This window comes from Balaenoptera physalus (genome assembly GCF_965194825.1).
Source record: "Balaenoptera physalus genome assembly, chromosome: 1".
NCBI classification, from domain to species: domain Eukaryota; kingdom Metazoa; phylum Chordata; class Mammalia; order Artiodactyla; family Balaenopteridae; genus Balaenoptera; species Balaenoptera physalus.
The window spans coordinates 150654266-150674076 of record NC_138882.1 but is presented as its reverse complement, the minus strand read 5'-3'; the positions used below and the strand labels follow the sequence as shown (position 1 = coordinate 150674076).

Here is a 19811-nt window from a genome sequence, read left to right as displayed (position 1 = left end):
CAGGTCAACTGGCATTATCAGGTGGCTTTGAAAGTCCAACGCAGCACCTGTCATAGGGCACACACCCCACACAATCACTGGTTTCCTCCAAAACTGCACCAGATACCTTACTGGGGCACTGGGAATAAAAACACACAAGATCCCTGCCTTCCGGGACAATACTGATAAATAATGACTTACACCCCACAGTTTGTTCACTGAACTCTAGCCTAAGAGTTTCAAGGAACTCAGGAGGTGACTCCAGGCTACCAGGACTAGGAGATGACAAGGATATTTGAATTATTAGGACATTCAGGAGGCAGGAGGGTGGCTGTCAGAAGGGAAAGGTTCTGGGTCCTTTACCCTCCCCCATCCCAGCCCCCGGATCCAATGATCAGCCCTTGAGCAAGTCAATTAAGCTCCCAGAGCACCTAAAACAACTCTTTAGTTGGGAAAGAAAAAAAATCTAGGCCCCAAAACTCTGCCTCTAGGGCTTAATTAGCTTTGCAAAAGGCCAGGAGATGCACAGATAATAGGTACTTTCGCCAAAGGGGGAGGAAAAAGTAAACTACTCCAAGAAACACAGACCAGATCCGTGGCCCCAGCCCCCAGGACCCCTACAGCAGGTGGGGCTGGGAGTCAGGCCCTGGAAACCAGTTCCTCCAGCAGGGCGGGATGCCAAGGTGTCCTGCTGGAATGAGGCTCCCTCTCTTCCCTGGAGAAGGGGGTGTTCCAGCCTCCTGTCCTGGCCTGCTCTCCAGACCCTGTCCCAACAGGCAGGAGAGGACTGGTCCTGGCCTCACAGCCACACTATCTGCCTTCAGGCAAGCAGAGGGCAGGGAGAAAAGCCTGCAGAGGCAGTAGGTGCTTGGGGGGAAAGCTCCGTCTTGGATTCCAGAAGCCAGGATTCCAGTGACAGCAGAGACATACACTGAATTCACAGAATTCTCACCTGTTCTCGAGGTGAAAAGGACTGACTCTGGAAGGAGCCAGGGAAAGCCCTGACCTACGGAGACATTCCAACTCTGCTTCTTCTACCTGTACAGTGAGACTGCAAAGACTGGGGGGAGGGCAGTGGGGACTTAGCAAAAAAGAGGACTTCCTCCTTCAGGCTGCCATGGGCCCATCTCAGCAGGATGAGCAAGTGGGGTGCAGCAGGTATGCTGTGTGCCCCCCATCAGATTTTCAGAGTATCATTTACAGAAAGCCAGCATTGCGCCAGGTATTATCTTAAACATTTTACAAGAATTGACTCATATAATCCTCAAGCATGCTTGCAGAATAAGCTTCATCCCCATTTTACAGATGCAGGATGGAGGAGGGGGAGACGGGGGACTTGGAGACCATGGAGACCATCGCTGTTCCTTGTCTTCCTTTTGCTCAGCCCAGGCCCCCTCACTTCCAAGTCACGTATCTTTTCTTTTTCAAATGCCCCTGAATTCCTGAGGTTACTGACCAAGAAAGCTGGCATTCAAACCCAGGTCAGTGGGCTCCAAAGCCCCAGCTCATGGATATCATCTTCTTCCAAAAGGAGGAAGCCTCTAGTCATCGGAACCAGAAGTGTGGATGGACCAACAAAGACCTACTGTATAGCACGGGGAACTCTGCTCAATATTCTGCAATAACCTAAACGGGAAAAGAATTTGAAAAAAAAAAACCAGATACATATATATGTAAAAAAAAAAAAAAAAAAAAAAGTGTGGACGGACTCTCACTAGCCTTTAGGGCCCTCTTCAGCAATCAGGGATGAATCAGTGAACGGGTCTGCCCCTCCCAGACAGTCCTTGACAGGGTCCCATCCCCTCAGCAAGACTGAGCTCAGCTAAGCCTCTGTGCCCTCACTAGGGGCCCACTGCAAGTTTCTGTAACCGCTCCTGATGGCGGCCCCAAGCCTCACCCAGAGAACACTTCACTCAGGGATTCCACAGGTCAGGGTGGCCTAAAGAGCAGCAACCCCTGAAGAGTGCTGTCCATCCCCAGGACACTCCCCGGAAACCCCTCGAGGCTGCAGCTTCACCCGCCCACGTGGCATCCCAGGTATCCCATCACCAAGGCGATCGAGGCAGGCCTGCTGGGGAGTGAGGAGAGGAGAAAACCAGCCTGATATACAGAATTTACCAAATGGGTCCGTTTTTCACCACGTTCCAGTCCTTTTGGGAAAACTTCAGGTTTTTAGGAGGAGTAGATTAATGGCAGGGAGTTAATGGGGCAGTGATATATCCTGCCTGAACTTTTTTTGAAAAGTTCTGCGTTGAGGCGTCCAAGTCCAGTGGACCTGCTGTGATTTAGGATGGCGGCCCTCGAGAACAGGCAGGCCCAATACGTCAGTAAATCTGCTAAACGAGGTAGTTTCTGGAGGGCGGTTTTCAAGATATATGGCCTGACGTGTTGCCAAACTTCCCAGCTAGCTGAGCCCCAAATATGAAGACAAAGGGAGAGTGCCCGCTCTTCCAGGATGTAGGAAAGTACGTCGGAGCAGACGGCAGGCACTGTGGAACCAATGAGAGCCGGACTGAAGTTCTCTGCCCTTTTGCCTTGGTGGGAGAGGGGGTTCAAGAATAAAGGAGCTTCAGAGCGTAGAGCCAAAAGGGAACTGAGTGATCACCTACTGCAGCTCCACTGTATCAGTGGGAAGACAACGAACGCCCCGGACACCAGCACACACGGCAGCCACTCTTTCAGGCCAGGACCTAACTTTACGTAGGCAACGGCACCCCGCCCGCCCCTCCAAATCCCAGCCAGACCCCACAGCCCAGGCCAGCCTCTGATCTCATGGAGAGAAGGCAGGATGGAAACATGTTTTTCTAGCTCAAGTATCACCAGGCTCTCCAGCCCCTCTGGGATCTACAGACACTGCCTGAACAGGGGAGCTGAGGGTGGGCCCTGAGGGTGGGCCCCGAGGGTGGGCCCCTCCCCTCTGACAAGCCCTGTGGGGTAAGGTCACACATACCTTACCAAATCTTCCCATGGGTCACTCACCATCACTCGTGATGCTCCCTTACTTTGCAGCTCCCACTGATGTAAGAGTCCGTATCAGATCAATTACGATGCCATCATTCCCCATTACCTTTGCTGGAGGATTCAATGATTGGATTAATTTATAATCTGCCTTCCTGGTTGTTTTTTGCCTATTGCTCTCTTTATACCAAAATCACATGTAAGTAGAACTTAATCGAACGGTCCAAAAAGGCATTTGAATGTCTTGACTGCTGATGTCAATTCATTAGAGGCATTACTGCTTCTTCTCTGGTTTTCTCCACACTCCTCAACCTTGTTTTGAAATCCCCAGAACCAAACCTCTTATCTGTGGACTTAACACAGTGGCAAAGATAATCCAAGGGGAAGTCCTGCTTGACATCAGAGGTTGAGCTTTCGGGTGGATTTCCAGGGCCCATCCCCGGGCACCTGTGACCCCTTCATGCGATGGCTTTGCAGGCACTGACTGGGAAGCGGCACAGTGGGCCAGGTGCTACCGCTGGGTCCCTTTCAGTGGAGATGGTGCTGCTGGTGGCTGCCACAGCAGCTCAAACTCAAATCTCCCTCCTGGAGCTCAGGGTAATCTGATGATCGCAGTGGATAATTACGAGTCTCTTATCAAAACAATTAGCGGATGAATGAACAGACAGTCCTGTCTCTGACACAACTGCACAGGAGCAGCAATGAGAGGGGAAGGCGGAGGCAGGGGAAATGACGAACTCCAGCCTCCCGTCATCCTGCCGGGGCCTCTAGAGCGGAGACACAGTGCTCCAGGCCCACCTCCGACTCCCCCAGCACCTCCCCCATCAGCATCTGCCCGGAATGCCCTCCCCTCCCCAGTGCCTTCCCTTTTTTAGCCAGGTCAGGCTCCCTTCCCTCCTCCTCGTGAGGTGTCAGCAGCGCCCTCCTCCCTGCAGAAAGTCCCCGGCATCCTGAGCTGTGCCTCTCCTCCCGCAGTCCCCATCACAGAGGCTGTGTTCTCTATTTGACGGAGCTGGGACACCCCAGGGCAGGACTACGAGAGCTCTTACTTCACGCAGCTCTTGGCACAGGGAAGGGGCTCCATAAATGTTTGTGGAGCACATGAGCAAGCCCGGCCGGCCTCTCCCTTACAGCTGACGGAGAAACGTTCCATGGGAATACCCAGGCCGTTCCACCCAGTGCCCCCGTCTGCAATTTCATTAGCTAATGTTTAAAATTCAAAGCTCCTCCATCATTCCCGTGTCTCCCCATCTGTAAACAGGCCTGGGAGTCTGATACCATTTGTTTCTACTGGTGAAAACACACAAGGATTAGCCGGGAAGCCCTCTGGAAACATAATCCTCAGTAGCCCAGATCGTATGGTGGGAACGATTTGCCCCAAGAGTTGGTCCTCCCTGTTTGGTTTTCAGATTCAGAAGATGGGGCCAAGGAGAAGGTGGGGGGTGCTTACGGGGCTTTTAACAACGGGTGACGTGATGGAAGAGCCTGGTGGTTTTTAAGCAGACACCTGCTTCGAATGGGGGCGCCCTCTTGGGTCCGGCCTCTCTAGGATCCTACCTGGTGTCACACCCAAAAGCGATACTCCTGGGGTGTGCTGATGGAGTGAGGTGCCCCCCCTACTTCCTAACGTTCAACAGAAAAGGGAAGAAAAAGGAAAGAGAGAATAAAGGAAAAGGCAGGGGCCAAGGCAGAGTTCTCCATCTGCTTTGTTTTCCACCGAGTTCCTTTCAAGGCCTGGGTTCTGCTAAGCCCTCGAAAGCCAGGGCATCATCTGTCCACTTCCCCTTTGCAATCTGCCGCCCTGCCCGCTCCTGACAGCCATCAATCACTCCGTAATGTGCTGACCTCAAGGCTCAGGGGACGGAATTTTCAAGTCAAATGTAGCCGTTAACATAAATAAAGCATTGCCCTGGATTTCTTTCTTTCTTCCTTTCTCTCTCTCCCTCTCTCCCCTCTCTCTCTTTATGATTCTGCAGCTGCTGCTGGGGACTCGGTAGGCAACAAAAGTGAGGGCAGACAGGCAGAGTGGATTGGCAATTCTACTTTTCTGAGTCATAACAATTATGACGTTGTGATAAGAACATTTTCTATGAATTTTTAAGTACCAGTTATCCTGTTTTGCAATTGTCCCCGGGGAAAGGACGGCAGATTCAACAGGACTGAAGGCTACAACCCAAATGTCCTGAGCAACGCAGACCTCGGTCCGGGTCCCTTCAGCACCCACCCGCCACGTGCCCCGCTAGCTGGGGCTCACTCTGCTTCTTCAATAAAGCAGTTGTCCTTTAAGCACATTTATATGCAAAAGACTTCCATATACCAAATATAGTTCTGTATGCCAGCGTTTATTTTTAAACATGAAGAAGAGTCGCCCATAATAAAGCTCATGATGAATGTTATGATCCTCAAAATGGTTTTCAGGGAAGAGGAAGAGCAACTAGAGGGACTGAGAAGGAGAATGGGGGCTTTTACCCCAGGGTCTCCCCTTTCTGTTCCACAGCCACCTCGACCTCATATCCAGGCAGATCCCATGCAGGAAGATGCCTCCCACCCTCCCATCCTCTCTCCCTGCACCCTGACAGCAACACACTGGGGACCCAGCAGGGGAACAATGAGCACAGGCAAGGTCCTCAATGCCAAAGGGACGGTCCTCAGAAATCTAACCCACTGACCCAGAATAGGGCAGGCGGCCCTGCATGAGCCCGGTGTCTGGCCAAGCTCTGTTCATGTGCTGCAGTCAGGACCTCTGAGTCACCAGTGAGGCCCACCTGAGATAGTAAATCAAGGTGATGAAAAGCATCAGACTGGGGTCAGGATACCTGGGCTGGGCTGGGCTCTGGTTCTGGCTTGGCAGCTGATCTTCTGTGTGACCTTGGTCAAGTCACTGGCCCTCTCTGGGCCTCCATTTCCTCATCTACATAATGGCAGGAGCTAGAGTAGAGAGACCCCTCCAGGTTCCTTCCAGGCCTAAACTTTCATGACTACCTGTCAAACCACAAGCTCCCCTGGCAGCTCTCCCCCAGGCACAAGGCTGCATTGGCCACTGAGGTTTCTAAGTTCCTCAGCCAGCCTAACAATGTCTTGACATCCACACTCACATCTTGAAAAACCCTGGGGTTCCTCTAATTCCTTCTGGGACAAAAATCACCAGCAGGGATGCCAGGGTATCTTGCTAAAAGTCACACACAATGACAACAGGATATAAACCCCACGACCGATTCACCTTCCAGCAGCATCTCCCTCATCTGTGGCCCAAAGCCCTTCCAAATCTGAACTGAGCTTAGAAGGCGCCATTACCCCAACCATGGAAGTGAAGTGCTGGCCAAAGGCACCACCACAAGAATGGGGCTCCCCTCACACCAGGCCCACCTTCCTCAGTTCTACTGCCACAGTAGCCGGTGCATGCCCATCTCAGAGGGCAGGGGCTGGAGCATGCATTTTCCCTCTTTGGCTCCTCTGGCTGGTGGGTTGGGAAGTGAAAAGGGTCCCCTGATAGATTAAGTAGCTAGAAGCCAGTGCCTGTTTCACAGGTCCAACAGAAAGTTCCAAAAAATATTTTGGAAACTCTCTGTACACCTTTAAACTGGGGAAACAAATGTATCTCCTGGACTTTTGGGACAAAGGGACTTTGAGGCCCAAACAAAATTCTGCTCATGGAAGAGAGATGGACACACCACACCATCAAAGGCAGGAGCGGGGGAGGTGGGGGGGGGGGGGGGGGTTTGAACACACCTGTGACCCTGAGGATGAATGATAGACTTTTTTTTTTAAAGGCTGTTCAAGGCAGACACATTAGGAAACCTGCATATTTATCTCTCTGACATTTTAAAATATGCTGCAAAAAACTGAATCTTAAATCAAGATTCATTTTTTCAAGGCATGTTGTACCAGGGACAAATCCACTTCCTTTCTCCCTTCAAGGAGCGAGGATTACTGTATATGACTGAGTCTGGGCCTCCTGCACAATCAATATTGAGTTATGTTTTGGAGGTGGCAGGCTGGCCGGCCAGGCTGGGGCTTGCAATCACACGTGGCCCATTGTCAAGGGCCTCTGCCTCCCCCGGGGGCCCTGAGGCTCAGCCCAGGCCCCACGCTACAGGGGAGCTGAACAAAGTCTCAAGGAAACCATAGGCTCTGTGAGGGTTCACCAGAAATGGACATTTTCCAGACCCAATTCAGGGAACCAGCTCCCCATCAATTGTTCCGAGGCACCATCCCAAGCAGGGAGCCCCCAGCTTCTTAGAACCTGGATGCCACGGCAGCAAATGCTGTACACAAAACAGCTGCACCTCTCCCTGAGACCTGGGGGAAGGCCCTCCTCACCTCACAGTTCCCATCAGGCTGCTAGGGCTGGGGTGGGCAAGGGAGAGGAACCCTGGATTGCTTTTCAGGTGGATTTTGGTCAAATGTTCCATAAGCTGCGGGGAGAACCTTCAACATTCACTAAAGGGCTGTGCATCCCAAACAATCCGGGTTTACCTGCTGCCCTGACACAATGATGCATGGCATGGCTTGTTATGAAAGTATCCTGGCTTAGGAATCATTTGGCCCCTAATACCCCCACCCCCGACCCAGAGCCTTGAGCAGAAGGAGGAAAGAGACCTGCATTATTCTCCCCTTAGGCAGTCCCCAAAGCAGAGAGGGCAGGACTGAAAATGCTTAAGAAAGTGCTCTCAAGGGCTCTCATCAGACCTGAGCCAGAGGGAGACCTGGGCCAAACTCCACTGTCACCAGAAAAAAAGCAAAAATCGATAAATGTAACTGCTGCCACCACGGAGGGAGGCTACCCCAGGGGGCACTAGTGCCAGGGGAAAGAGGATTAGAGGGTGACCATGAGGGACTGTTACCAACCCCACTTTACCTTACACCCCCCCCCACCTTAACCTGCAGTTCAGAGACGAGTTAATAACACGCCCCAGGCATCATCCACCCAGCCTCGCTCACCTCCACCTGCCTACTCCAAGGCCCATTCCTGTTTTATTCACCCTTGTGGTTACCACAGTCTTCCTGGCATTGAGTCTAAGATGTTACTATAAATCAGCCTCCCAGCAGTCCCTTGGGGCAAAAGGGAGCAAGGACAAACCCTAGTCCATGGGGGAGTGAGGGGGGTGTCCTCTCTCTCCACCGTCATCTCACTTGCCTCCCCCTCCCCTGGCCATCCTCCACCAGATTGGACAGAGGTACTCAGAGCCCCCTGCCTATCACCCTCGAGGTGAGGACACAGGCTCTACCTGCTGATGCAGCCCAATCTCAATACAACCCACAGCTCCAACCTTGTGCCGTCAAAACATTCCTTCCCTGAGCCCAAATCTGAGGGACACAACGGGCCCAGAAATCCCCAGGACAGGCTCCCATCCACGCCAACACCAGGCAGCGAAGAGATACCATTAAGAGATGGTCAACAAGGGGCACCTTGAACCATGCCATCTCTCTAGAGCACCCAACTCTGGGTGGGGGCCGCCACACTATAGTGGGGACGGGGTCTTGGGAGGCCTGTTAAGGCAGAGCCTAGGAATAATGCGGAAACAGCTCATTACAGTCATGAAGGCAGTGCTAAATGGTTTATTAAACCTCTCAAAGAAAAATACATCCATCAGTGCAAGTGCCCTTGCACCGCACAACACACATCAAGCCCTTGAAAATTTCCTCATTCTAAGTAGAAATAAAGGTTTATACATGTATACACACATAAGCATATGTCCCGATATAATGACCTCCATATGTAAAGTCATCTACATAGAAAGAAACACAGGTATATGGAGAGACAAAGGCGTACTATGTGGGTAAGGGCATGTTATATTCTAGAAGTGTGTGCATGCACGCACACATACTTAAACCAGATGCCAAATCATTTCCAGATGCTGCAGTCTAGGATATCCTTTGTTAAGGAAGAGGAGAAAAAAACTTGCCCTTCATGGCCAGATACTTGGGTTCAGGTTACATGAAACAGGATTAATTCAGAAAATAGTACAACTTCACAGCCAAGGCAAAAACCAAAGAATGAAAACCATGTAAACAGCCAACACAATTGCAAGACTGAACACAGTGACGAAAGGCCAAAGGCTTCTGGTTTTACGCTGACACCCCTCCCTGCACCTCACACCTGTGATCTAATGTGGAGTAGAGATCTCTTGGGCCTAATAACAGGGCTTGAATTCCTCTCACGACAAAATCCAGCAGCATTCAATCCAGGTGAAAGGCTGCAGGATTTGACACCTGCCTGTGCCCGGCTGGCCCAGGCCATGCCAATCAGCTGGCCAACCCTCCTCCGGCAACCTCTCTACTCTGAGTGGTCACCATCAAGGACAAACACTGTCCATGCCCACAGCATGCATGCAGAGAAAGAAGTAGCAAAGAAGGAACAAAGAATGGCGGGGTCCCTTGCCCCGATCACCCACCAGCACCCAAAGCCAAGGCAACAGCCTCCAGTGAAGCCAGAATTCTAAACGCATGCATGCCCTGTGCCTCCCAACACAGGCCTTATCCCGCTAGTCTATGTCACCTGCCCTTCCCAAGAGCCTCCAAACGCAGGTCCATGTGGGTCACACTCACTTTCATGAAAATCACTAGTCAAAGACCTGCAGGACTGGAAGGCCACTGGAGGTTATCTAGTCCAAATCATCTTAACTCCCAGATGAGAAACCAGGGTTCAGAAAGGTTAAGCAACTTGCCTAAGGTCACACAGCTCACAAGTAGAAGAGCTGGGATTGGATCCCAAAGCTGCCTGGCTAAGGCTACGCTCCCTCCACTTGGCTAAATTCCTATAAGCCAGCTGCTGCTACCAGTCCTAGGAGGCAAAGGAAGTGACAACTGGGATAATCAGACACTGGCAGTCAAAGAAGGCAATGGAAGCAGTGGGGGAAAGGAAACCTGTGTGGCAGTTACAGTCACTGCACCAGCCCTGCAGGAGAAGCACCAGCAGAAATGAGATGCCAGGAAACCAAAAGTGGAGGAGGGGGCTGCAGAGTAGGGAGGACACGGTATTTGGGGGCAGGAGACCTGGGTCCTAGCTCTGGCTCTGTCACTGATGACCTGAGATGCCTTGGCCAGGTCAAGCTGCAAATCTGGGCCTTGTTTCCTCATCAGTAAAATCAGAGGTCTGGACCAAATGATCCCTGTTTCAAGTCACCAGGACCTGATTATAGCTTCAGCCATACTCGCTGGTTCTGTGGCTTCCAATAAGTCACTCCGCTTCTCCGTGCCTCCATTCCCTGATCTGACAAGGAGGTGCCAGGCTCCCAGGCCTCCTTGGGAAGTGCTCTGAGGAGACCATGTAAGCCGAAGGGGTGCTCCCAACTTCCCTGGAATCAGGACAAACCAGAGCCAGTGCCCCCAGCTCCCCTGGCATCAGGAGGGACTAGGGCCAGCTGACTGGCTTCCCTGCCTGCAGCCGAAGCTGCAGCTGGACCAGGAGCCCAAGTGGGAGTCAAAAGCATCAGAGAGCCCGGCTGAGTGCCCACAGGGGACCAGAGGGTACAAATAAAGTGTGTCACTGCTGGCACACAGGTCAGGAGGCGAGCAAACGCATGCACACACCTCCTCCCACGCAGCATTGTTCCCGGTGCCTCCGTCAGCAATTCTGCTGGGCTTGACAGCCGGGGCTTCCTAATAGGGCAGGCTGGACCTGGCAGACACCCGGTCACTTCCCCTCCAGCGGTCCACAGGGACACACCACTGCCTGGGGTGGGGGACGTGCCAGGAAAGCTGGGCTTGTCCTCAACAAAAGGCTGGGAGCCAGCCAGCTACATGGGTGGGCCCTAGTGGGGTGTCTCTCGTCCCCCACACAGGTGGTCTCCTCCACCCTCTCGCCTCTGCAGGAGCCCCAACGGATGAGGAGTCACCGGCAGCAGGGAGCTCACTGCCTCCCCTCAAAGGGCCTACTCCACAGGCACCTGGTGTCCAGATTTAGGAGAGCTGACCCTCTCGCATTTACACACTCACCCGCAGGCCCTGGTCTGCCCTGGATCCAAACACAGCAGCCAGCATCCTGCAGACAGTCTGCCGCAAAGAACAAAGAGGACAGTCGGCTCTCTCCCCACCCCAGCCAGTCTCCCCAAGCCTGCATGGTCTAAAAATTAAGAACACTTATCCATGCTAGTTGGCTCTGATTCCCAGCTCAGCCACTTAGAAGCTATATCATCTTGGGCAACTCACTTAACTTCTCTGTGTTTCAGTTTCCTCCTCTGTAAAACAGAAATAATAATGGAGTTGAGGTATATATATATATGCACACACACACACACACACACACACACACACACACATACATCCATCAACTGTTTAGAATTGTGCCTGGCACACAGCAAGGACCATACAAAAGTCAGACGTTATTAAAACTGCCTTCAAGCTAAATGCCATCATTTCCTTCAGCGTTTCTTCATTCAGAGTCTCCACCATCTACTGACCCTCTACTTCACTCAAAATAGCACAGGCTCTGGGGTCCAGCTGATTCTGCCACTTTTTTTCAGTGTAACACTGGGCACAGTGTAACTTCTTTTTTCCTCTTCCGAAAAAAGAAGATCCTCTGACTTACCTCAAAGGATGGATTTAAAGATGGAATGATAATGCGTGTAAAGCACCTAGCTATTATTATGAACTATTAACAACATCATCCTTCTCCTTATGGACACAATCCTCATTCAGCGAGTCTGTGTCACTTTCTTTCAGTGATGGCCAACTGCTGGCACACAGAACTGACTGACTGGTACGTTCGAGGGTCACTTTCTTGCTCGCCATTCAAATGAAGCTTCCTCATCCTGTGCCTGTGAAGTTGGGTTTGTTTTTTTTTTTTAACCCACCTATGGGACTTTACATTTATGCCTATTAAATTTCATCCTGTTGTTTCCAAGCTAGAATGGGAGCGGGAGGATTCACTAATCAGCTCTGACTCAACCAGCACAGAGGCGCTGTCCCTGGAAGAGCTGAAAATCCCGAGAAATGACAGGGCCCAAAGAAGTCAGACTCTCAGAACTAAGAAGGTGACAGCCACAGCTGGGAAGGTCTTGGCCAGCTCTGCCCTCTGTTTGTCCAACACCCCAACACCCGGATACATGAGACAGCTCTTATTACCAGGGTTCTATCAAGGAAGTGGGAGGAGGAGGGGTAACCATGCTTTCAAAAATAAAGCCACATGTGCAAACTGCTGTCATAAACACAGCCCCCTTGCAAGGCATCTCCTGCATTCCTCCCCACACAGTAATGTGTTTCATTTCTTCAACATAAACACAATCAGATTTATTGCATTCCAGCAATATTTCCAGGATGGGGACTGAGAAAGCTGCGTTTCTTAGGAATAAAAGGCACTCACGCATACGTGGGCAAAGCAAAAGGAGAGAAAGGGCAAAAACCACCTTCCAGACTCTGGGGCCAGGCAACTGTGCACCATGCGAGAACATTTATGCAATCAGCCCGCAAAGGCTGCAGGAAACAGAGGCCAATTTAAGGGTGGGGTTCAAGGTCATGTGTCAGGCCAGCCTTAAAACTTGCCCACCACAGACTACAGAGCTTCACACCGCTTAAAGTCCATCTCCCCGATCCCAGATGCATCAATTCACAAACCCTTCCTGGGACCTTGAGAGGGCCGACAAGGCATGAGCCTCATCTCTGCCTGTCCCCAGGAGCCAAGTATGCACGTAAGATCCAGGAAGACAAGCACTCTGTCCCCTGGAATGTGGCGGAAAAGCAGTTGGGGGCGGGGTTCTCTCTCAAACTTTCAGCTCTTACTACTTCTCCCAGGCTGGATGAGGCAGCACCCACAGAGGGATTCCTGGAGAATGCAGGCAGGAAAAGGAAGCAGTTGGGGGAAGGGCAGGAGAAATGAGTCTCACGAGAAGGGAGGAGTCAATGTGATGTCATGGGACAAGCATGGGCACTGGAGCCAGAGAGACTACTCAAATTCCAGCTTTACCACTTCCTGTGTGGCTTCGCACAAATTACTTAACCTCTCTGAGCTTCAGCTACCACATCTTTCTGCACATCTGTAGAAAGAAGGCAATGACACTCCAGGTCCCAGCCAGGTACTTCTGCACCTTTGGTGAGCACTAGCTTTTTAAACCTCTCACCATCCATTCAGAGGGACTATAATATGGCAGGCCATCTACTTCCCTTCTTACCTACCAGTCTCAACATCAGGCAACGCAAACACGAGTTTAAACAGATACTGACTGACATGCCCCCCCTACTTTGGGGGACCCACTCAAACCCCTTCTGAAACCTCAGAGACTCTAGCTCCTCACCTCCCACCCTCCTCCCCTCTGCTCTCACTAAGGAAAAGGGACTGGACTCAATTGCTGTGCAAGCTCAGTGGGCACCGCCCAGCTCCCAAGTACCTGAAGGAGAGAGCAGCACTGGCCAGGCCCTCCCAGGCCCAGGAAGACAGTGGGCACCTGACAGACGCCCCCACCTCTGCAGAGCAGCCCGGTTCAGCAGCTTTTCAAAGTCAACAAAGTAAGGTTTTCAAATCCTAAAAGGCTTCTCAAGCCCCTTCTAATCTGCCTGCCATTTTGTTTCGTCTGCTCAGCTCAAGTCAAGGGGAACTTGACATTTGGAATACTAACTGCAAATAATCCCACGCCAAGGACAGGGCCTGGCATGCTGCAGTGTCAGCATGTGGCTCACAAGGATGGTGGGAACACTCCAGACATTCCAGCTATTTGCAGAGGGTCCCAGAAGGCACATGTCGGGTCAGGCCCCTGTGGCCACCTGGGCGGGGACCACCCAGAACTGTCAGCTACCCCAGAGGCAGAGCTGTACCTAATTCACTGGCTTCCTCAACACCCCGCCCTGGGCGTGGCAGAGGAGAGATGCTATGCAGGAACCTATGTTAGATGAATGAATGCATACGTACAGAGTGGAAGTGGAGAGAGCACTGAACCAGGACATATTCTGCAAACTCCAGGTGTGAGCCCTGCTCTGAAGCAGCCTCAGGTGAGCACTCTGCTTCTTGGTACTTCCACTTTGCGACAGACCCCACAGCTGGTCTAAACAGTGAGATCCACCAACCACCCTCCTCCCCCAGGGCCACAAACCCCAATCAGCAGGATACGCAGGTAGGACCCGATGCCCGTCCCTGGCATACACACTCAAGGCCTTGTGCACCAGCCAGGCCAGGGCCCAGGGTTTGTGGACCTGGGTGTCTTGACCCCTGCTGTGCAATAACCCACTCTGGCCTGTCCTTTTAAGAGGAAGAGGGGCAGGAAGTGCCAAGAGGCCAGAGGAGGCAGAGACTTCAAGGGCAGGCTTTGCGGGGCTGAGGCTGACCTCCCATCTCTGACCTCTGAAGCAACAAGGGCTTAGGCGACATACAGTGCTTTTCAAAGGCAGCGAGCCCTTTGGGCATAAAAATAAAATTCCACGACCTCAACTGAATAAGATACAATGACTATAACCATAATGTCACATATGTATACCCTCGGCCCTCCACAGGCACAGGTTCCTCATCCGCGCGATACGCAGGTTGGCTGAATCTGCGGAAATGGAACCTGTGGATACAGAGGGCCAACTGTACTAGGCCCTTTTATATAAGGGACTTGAGCATCCATGGATTTTGGCATCCACCAAATCCATGGGATCCTGGAACCAACCCCCGCAGGTACTGAGGAACCGACTGTACAAATGAAGCTCAACAGCAAATAAACCCATGTACACACGTGAAACCCAACGCATTAGGTCAACTCCTGCAACTCATCACCTCCTCCAGGAAGCTGTCTCTGACCATGCATGTGATCTGGGCGCCCCTCTTCTGTGTTCCCACCGGCCCTGTTCCCCCTACTATGATAGCACTGGATCCGCAGGACCTCCAACAGAACCTGGCACATATGCTCGGCTTGCATAAGCTAAAGCAAACGTTTATCTTCCATTTCCCCAACCAGACTATAAACCCTTGAGGGGGACTTCCCTGGTAGCACAGTGGTAGGGAATCCGCCTGCCAATGAAGGGGACACGGGTTCAAGCCCTGGCCCGGGAAGATCCCACATGCCGCGGAGTAACTAAGCCCGTGTGCCACAAATACTGAGCCTGCGCTCTAGAGCCCATGAGCCACAACTACTGAGCCCGCGTGCTGCAACTACTGAAGCCTGCGCGCCTAGAGCCTGTGCTCCGCAACAAGAGAGGCCACAGCAATAAGAAGCCCACGCACCACAATGAAGAGTAGCCCCCGCTCGCCGCAACTAGAGAAAGCCCGCGCACAGCAAAAGACCCAACGCAGCCAAAAAAATAAATAAATAAATAAATAAAAATAAATAAAATTTTTTAAAAAAATAAAATAAGGGATAATACTTTATTTGACTTCACTTTGCAAGTACCTGAAAAAGATCTAGCATGTACCTCAAACTGGAAAACCATCTGTTGAATCAATAAGGGAGGGGATAAGCCTATGGTCTCTTACCTATGCTGCCCCCCCTCCACTCCAGGAAGGAGTCTGAAGAGCCCTGGAAAATCTAAACCTAAGAAGACAACTCCAAACTACCCAGGGTGACGGCACAGCCTTTAGAGAAATATATGTACCCAAGGGGCATGAGCTTGAGTTTCCATACAGACCCAGGCAGCCAAGGGAGTTCTCGCTTCCCGGCTGAGGCTAAACAGGGACCCAACCACAAACATCCAGTAATACTGAACATGACGTGAATGGTGTAAAAATAGCTCCTGTATCTTGTGCCCCCACCCTTCTACCCAGCAACACAAAGGGCAGAACAAAGTGACACCCCTAACAAGCCTCAGCTTGCTCCAGCACAGACAGCCCCAGCCTCCTACATCTGGACCAGCTGCTGGGAGCCAACTGCGGATTCCAAATTACATTTTAATTACCGTAATTTTTCACAGGTACCTGAAACCAGACCGTGACAACCGTGCTAGAAATCCCCAAGTATGACACGTGAGGTTGGTGTTACAAGTCAGTGTTCTACACACATACCTTTTCTCCCGTGCCCTTCATTTCATGGGGCACTTTACAGTTTGCAGAATGATTTCAGGGCCCTTCTCTCACCCAGAGGCTCTGGATTAAGCCAACATGGTTTAATTCCAGCCTCTGAAGTACAGTGCCCTCTACAGAGACCTTGGATTAAAGGGGGGTGTGCAGATTGGGGTTGGGGCGTGCTCCCTCATCCCACAGGGTTACTAGGAATATTAAAGACCAAATAGAAAGCATAATGAAGATTTTTAAAGAGAAAGCGTCTATTTAGAGTACTTCATGCTGGGCAGATAGTGGATGTTTAGCCGACAGACGTTCTCAGTGAGGACGTGTCTATACAGCTAGCGGTTAGGAGAGTGAGCTCTGGAATTAATCTGCTTACATTTGAATCCAGGCTCTGCAACATTTTAGCTGTGGGATCTTAAGCAAGTTAATTCACCTTTCTGGGTCTTAGTTTCACCAACTGGAAAATAAGGACAATAGTAGTAATTACACAAGCACGTTGAGTCCAGTGAAATAAAAACAAGTGAAGTTCTAGCAGGGTGCCCAGCCCCAGCACATAGTAAACACACACAAAAAAGTATTTACTGGGGGAGAGGGGAATTGCAAGTGTCTTAAAAAAAGTGAAAGGCACAATGTACGGTTCAGCTTTTAGCTCCCCACTCAGGCACACATCGTAAGTGAATTCTAGAAGAAAGGGTGGTGAGGGGAGCAGGACTCTGTGTCTCCCCTGCTCTAGTTCTGTCTGAAAGCTCACATCTTTCTCCCCCGACCCTGAGGATAAGTGCCTTCAAGGAAGGGACTGTGTCATGTTGCTTGTTGGTGAGCCCTCGGGTCCCTGACATGTGACTGGCATAAAACTTCTGCTCGGTCAATATTTACAAAATTAATTGAACAAATTAATTTATCTCTCTTGCCTCTGTGCATTCCTGATATCAAAAAGAAGCAGGCTACACAAAGAAAATCCTCGAAAGGTGGCTTGTCTCTTCGGCTGCGGTAATATTTGCCAAGGGAGTAGACCTCCCCGGGTGGCCCGTGTGCCAGAGGGCCCGCCCGACCATGCGGCTGTTTGCTGCCACAGAGAAGCAGAGCGCTTCCTCAGAAAGGCCCCAGGGGCGCTGCTCTCAGAGGCGATGAGTGGCATCAAGCCCACCCATGTCCCCAGATTGTGGGAAGCCCCACACCCGCCGAGAGTCAATAGGGAAAGGGGACAAACGGAAAAGTGGCTCCCACTGAAACCCCAAAAGAAAGCCTACAAGCAGTGCAGAGCAAGGACACGTTTTATTTTTAGCCACAAATGATGGAAAGTTACTCCCGGAATGGTGCAAATTCTGCTTTATCACCCTCAGAACCTTCCCAGGATCCCCAGTGGCTTCCCAGGGAAATGGCGACTGGTAGGAGGAGAGAGGAATTTCTGAGGCTTCCTCAGCAGAGGAGAGGGAGGACACAGAAAAAGGAGGTGAGCCAGGTGGAGGAGGAGAGGGGGGTTTCCGGGAACCATCGTTCCCCTGAGCCCAGATGGCTGGAAGCAACGGAGGCTCCTACAAGTGGTCACAACTCCCCTGGCTAGTAGGAGGCAGGGGGTCCCCACCAGAGCCAATCCAAGACCCAAGGCTGTCACCAACCCCCGCTCACTGGGAGGCACCGGGCTATGAAATCAGAAAGACTTGAGCTCCAACGCTGCCTCTGCTGTGTTCTGAAGCAGGTACCAAAGTTCACCGAGCCTCCATTTCCTCTTCCACGAACTGGTGTCACCACGCGGGGCAGTAAAACGATGCCTGCCCAGTAGGTAGTTGGTGCTTGATTAATCACCTTTTAGCAATTAAACCGGGGCCCAAGTAAAAGCCTTCACAGGCTCTGCTGTGTGATCCTAGCCAAGTGGTTTCTGTTCTCTGACCCCACGTCTTCCCACCCACCAAGAGAACGGGCAACCTTTGAGGGGCACCAGCTCGGGGACCCTGCACCCTAACTACTGCTCTGTTGGCAGAAGTCTCCTCCTTTCAAGGGTTGGGGGCTCCACTCTGAAACCATATCCTGACCTCAAAGTGCGCCCACACCTCTGGAAACATTAGAAAATCGCAGCGAATTTTGATTACAACGTTTATTCCTTCTACCCTCACCCAAACCGTATCTATGGGCCAAATGGAATAGACCCTGACCCGCCATCCACCCATTCCTTGAGGATTTACTGCTCCGTTTCAGTGCCAAGCTGGACAGTGAATACTTAGCAAACAGGACAGACCAGTCCCTGCTTTCCTCAAGCTTCATTACTAAATGCTGTAAAATGTAAGTTAATTCTTTTATTATGCTTGTGGTAAGAGCTACAATGGGGAAGTACTGGGAGACTCAGGGGTATATAACAGGAGGCCTGACCCACCAGGGTCAAGAGGTGCCCTTTAGGCTGAGATCTGAAAGATGAGTGCAGGTGCTAACCTGCAGCCCAGGGAGAAAAGCAAGAGATGGACACCCCTTCCAGGCAGCAGGCAGAGAGAACAGCACGTGCAAAGGCACTTCTGAGAAACCAAGAGAAGGCCAGTGTGGCTTGAGGGCCAAAACAGAGACCAAACTGCCCAGATTGGGGGCTGGCAAGGCAGGCTTTCAAACATGGATTGCCTCCACGCTCCAGCCTGCCACACCCCCAAAGGGTTTCCTGGAACCTCTGGATTTGGGGAAATGTCCTCTGCACAGATGTCACCAGGAGAGATGCAGATGGTCCAGGGCACAGCAAAGCAGGGCAGTCCCGAGCTCCAGAATCCAGGCATGGCATCCTGGCCTGGAACTGGCACGGACATGGAGAAGGACCCTCTTCAAACACCCTTTTCCTGTCCCCATTCCTAATTGTTTTGCTTCTTGTCTTACTTTTATTTATTTTTAAACTGGGGCCTGCTTACGGTCAGGTTAATGCATTTTTAAAAAGAAAGCTTGAATGTGCTGCGGCCCTCCCTCAGAGGAGAGGGTGGATCAATAGCCCTCTTAGTGTTTTTTTCCTCTACCACCAGCAGGCCGGAGGGGTGGGGCGGGGGGCAGGCCTGGAGTACGCCCCGCCAGGTGGGCCTGAGAGCAAGGCTTACCCCCTCCCTCTCCTCACTGCCTCCCTCTCCCAGGGAGCATCTCCCACCCAGCCGTGCACCACCCAGAGCCGGAGAACCCAGGAAACAGGAGGAGAGCCTCGGCTAACAGAGAGCACTGGACAGAACCTAAAGACTTCAGCTCAATCTCAGCTTGGTCTCTTAGCAGCTTCAAAATCTTGGACAAGAGCCTTAACCCCCCGTACCTCAATTTGCTTAAGGAACAAGTGGGGATCTGTCTAAAAAAGGAGTGAAGTAATGGGAAAAGGGATCTGCGAGGCTGCTGGCCAAGGCACCCAAGGACGCCCCACCCCTTCTCTCAGGCTCCCGGCCCCCCAACCAGGTAGACGGCACCCTCCCTGGAGGAACAGATCCACTGGCTGTCACAGATCCTTCCTGCCCACCTCTCCCCACCCCCCCACCCGCCCCGGGTGAGCTGGCAGGCTTTGAGCTCCGTCAAGTGAAAGCCCTCCCCAATGCTGACAGATGGGGAGTCCTAAAATACAGCGTATGGATCATGTTTCGTGACTGGCAAAACATGCCAGCCGGGACACTCTGAGAACCCGGCCGGTTTTCAGGAACAGGATTTTACACATTTCCCAGGATTGGCGGATCTACGCTCGCCTCCGCCTGCCCCACAAACCCCGGAGCCCGGATCCTGCATCGGGAGGATACTTAGGACAGGTGGGGGCCGTGGGGGAGGGGGAGCCCCACTACCAACAGGTTGGCTGTGCCCTAACCCTCTGCCGCTTTTAATATCGTTGATACCCTTTACTGAGCACCTACTACGTACCTTGATGAGAATCAGGCGTTTGGCACTCGTTCTAAAGCCACACAGCCGGGGTTCCAACCCTGACTCTCACTTTATGACCCTAGGCACATGGCTTTACCTATCTGAGCCT

General features: G+C 51.8%; 1 protein-coding gene across 15 annotated transcripts in view; it reads right to left on the bottom strand.

Moving 5' to 3' along the window:
- SSBP3 (single stranded DNA binding protein 3) overlaps nt 1-19811 on the bottom strand; it is a 162864-nt gene that overhangs the window by 84806 nt on the left and 58247 nt on the right. For 3 of the 15 annotated variants that reach the window (XM_082430265.1, XM_082430266.1, XM_082430267.1), the window contains exon 1: nt 10876-10932. The exons of the other annotated variants lie outside the window; for them this stretch is intronic. In XM_082430265.1, the coding sequence (XP_082286391.1) occupies nt 10876-10920 (45 nt within the window). In that variant the 5' untranslated portion in view covers nt 10921-10932. Of the gene's footprint in view, nt 1-10875; nt 10933-19811 lie in introns of those variants that run through there. 15 annotated transcript variants of the gene reach the window in all.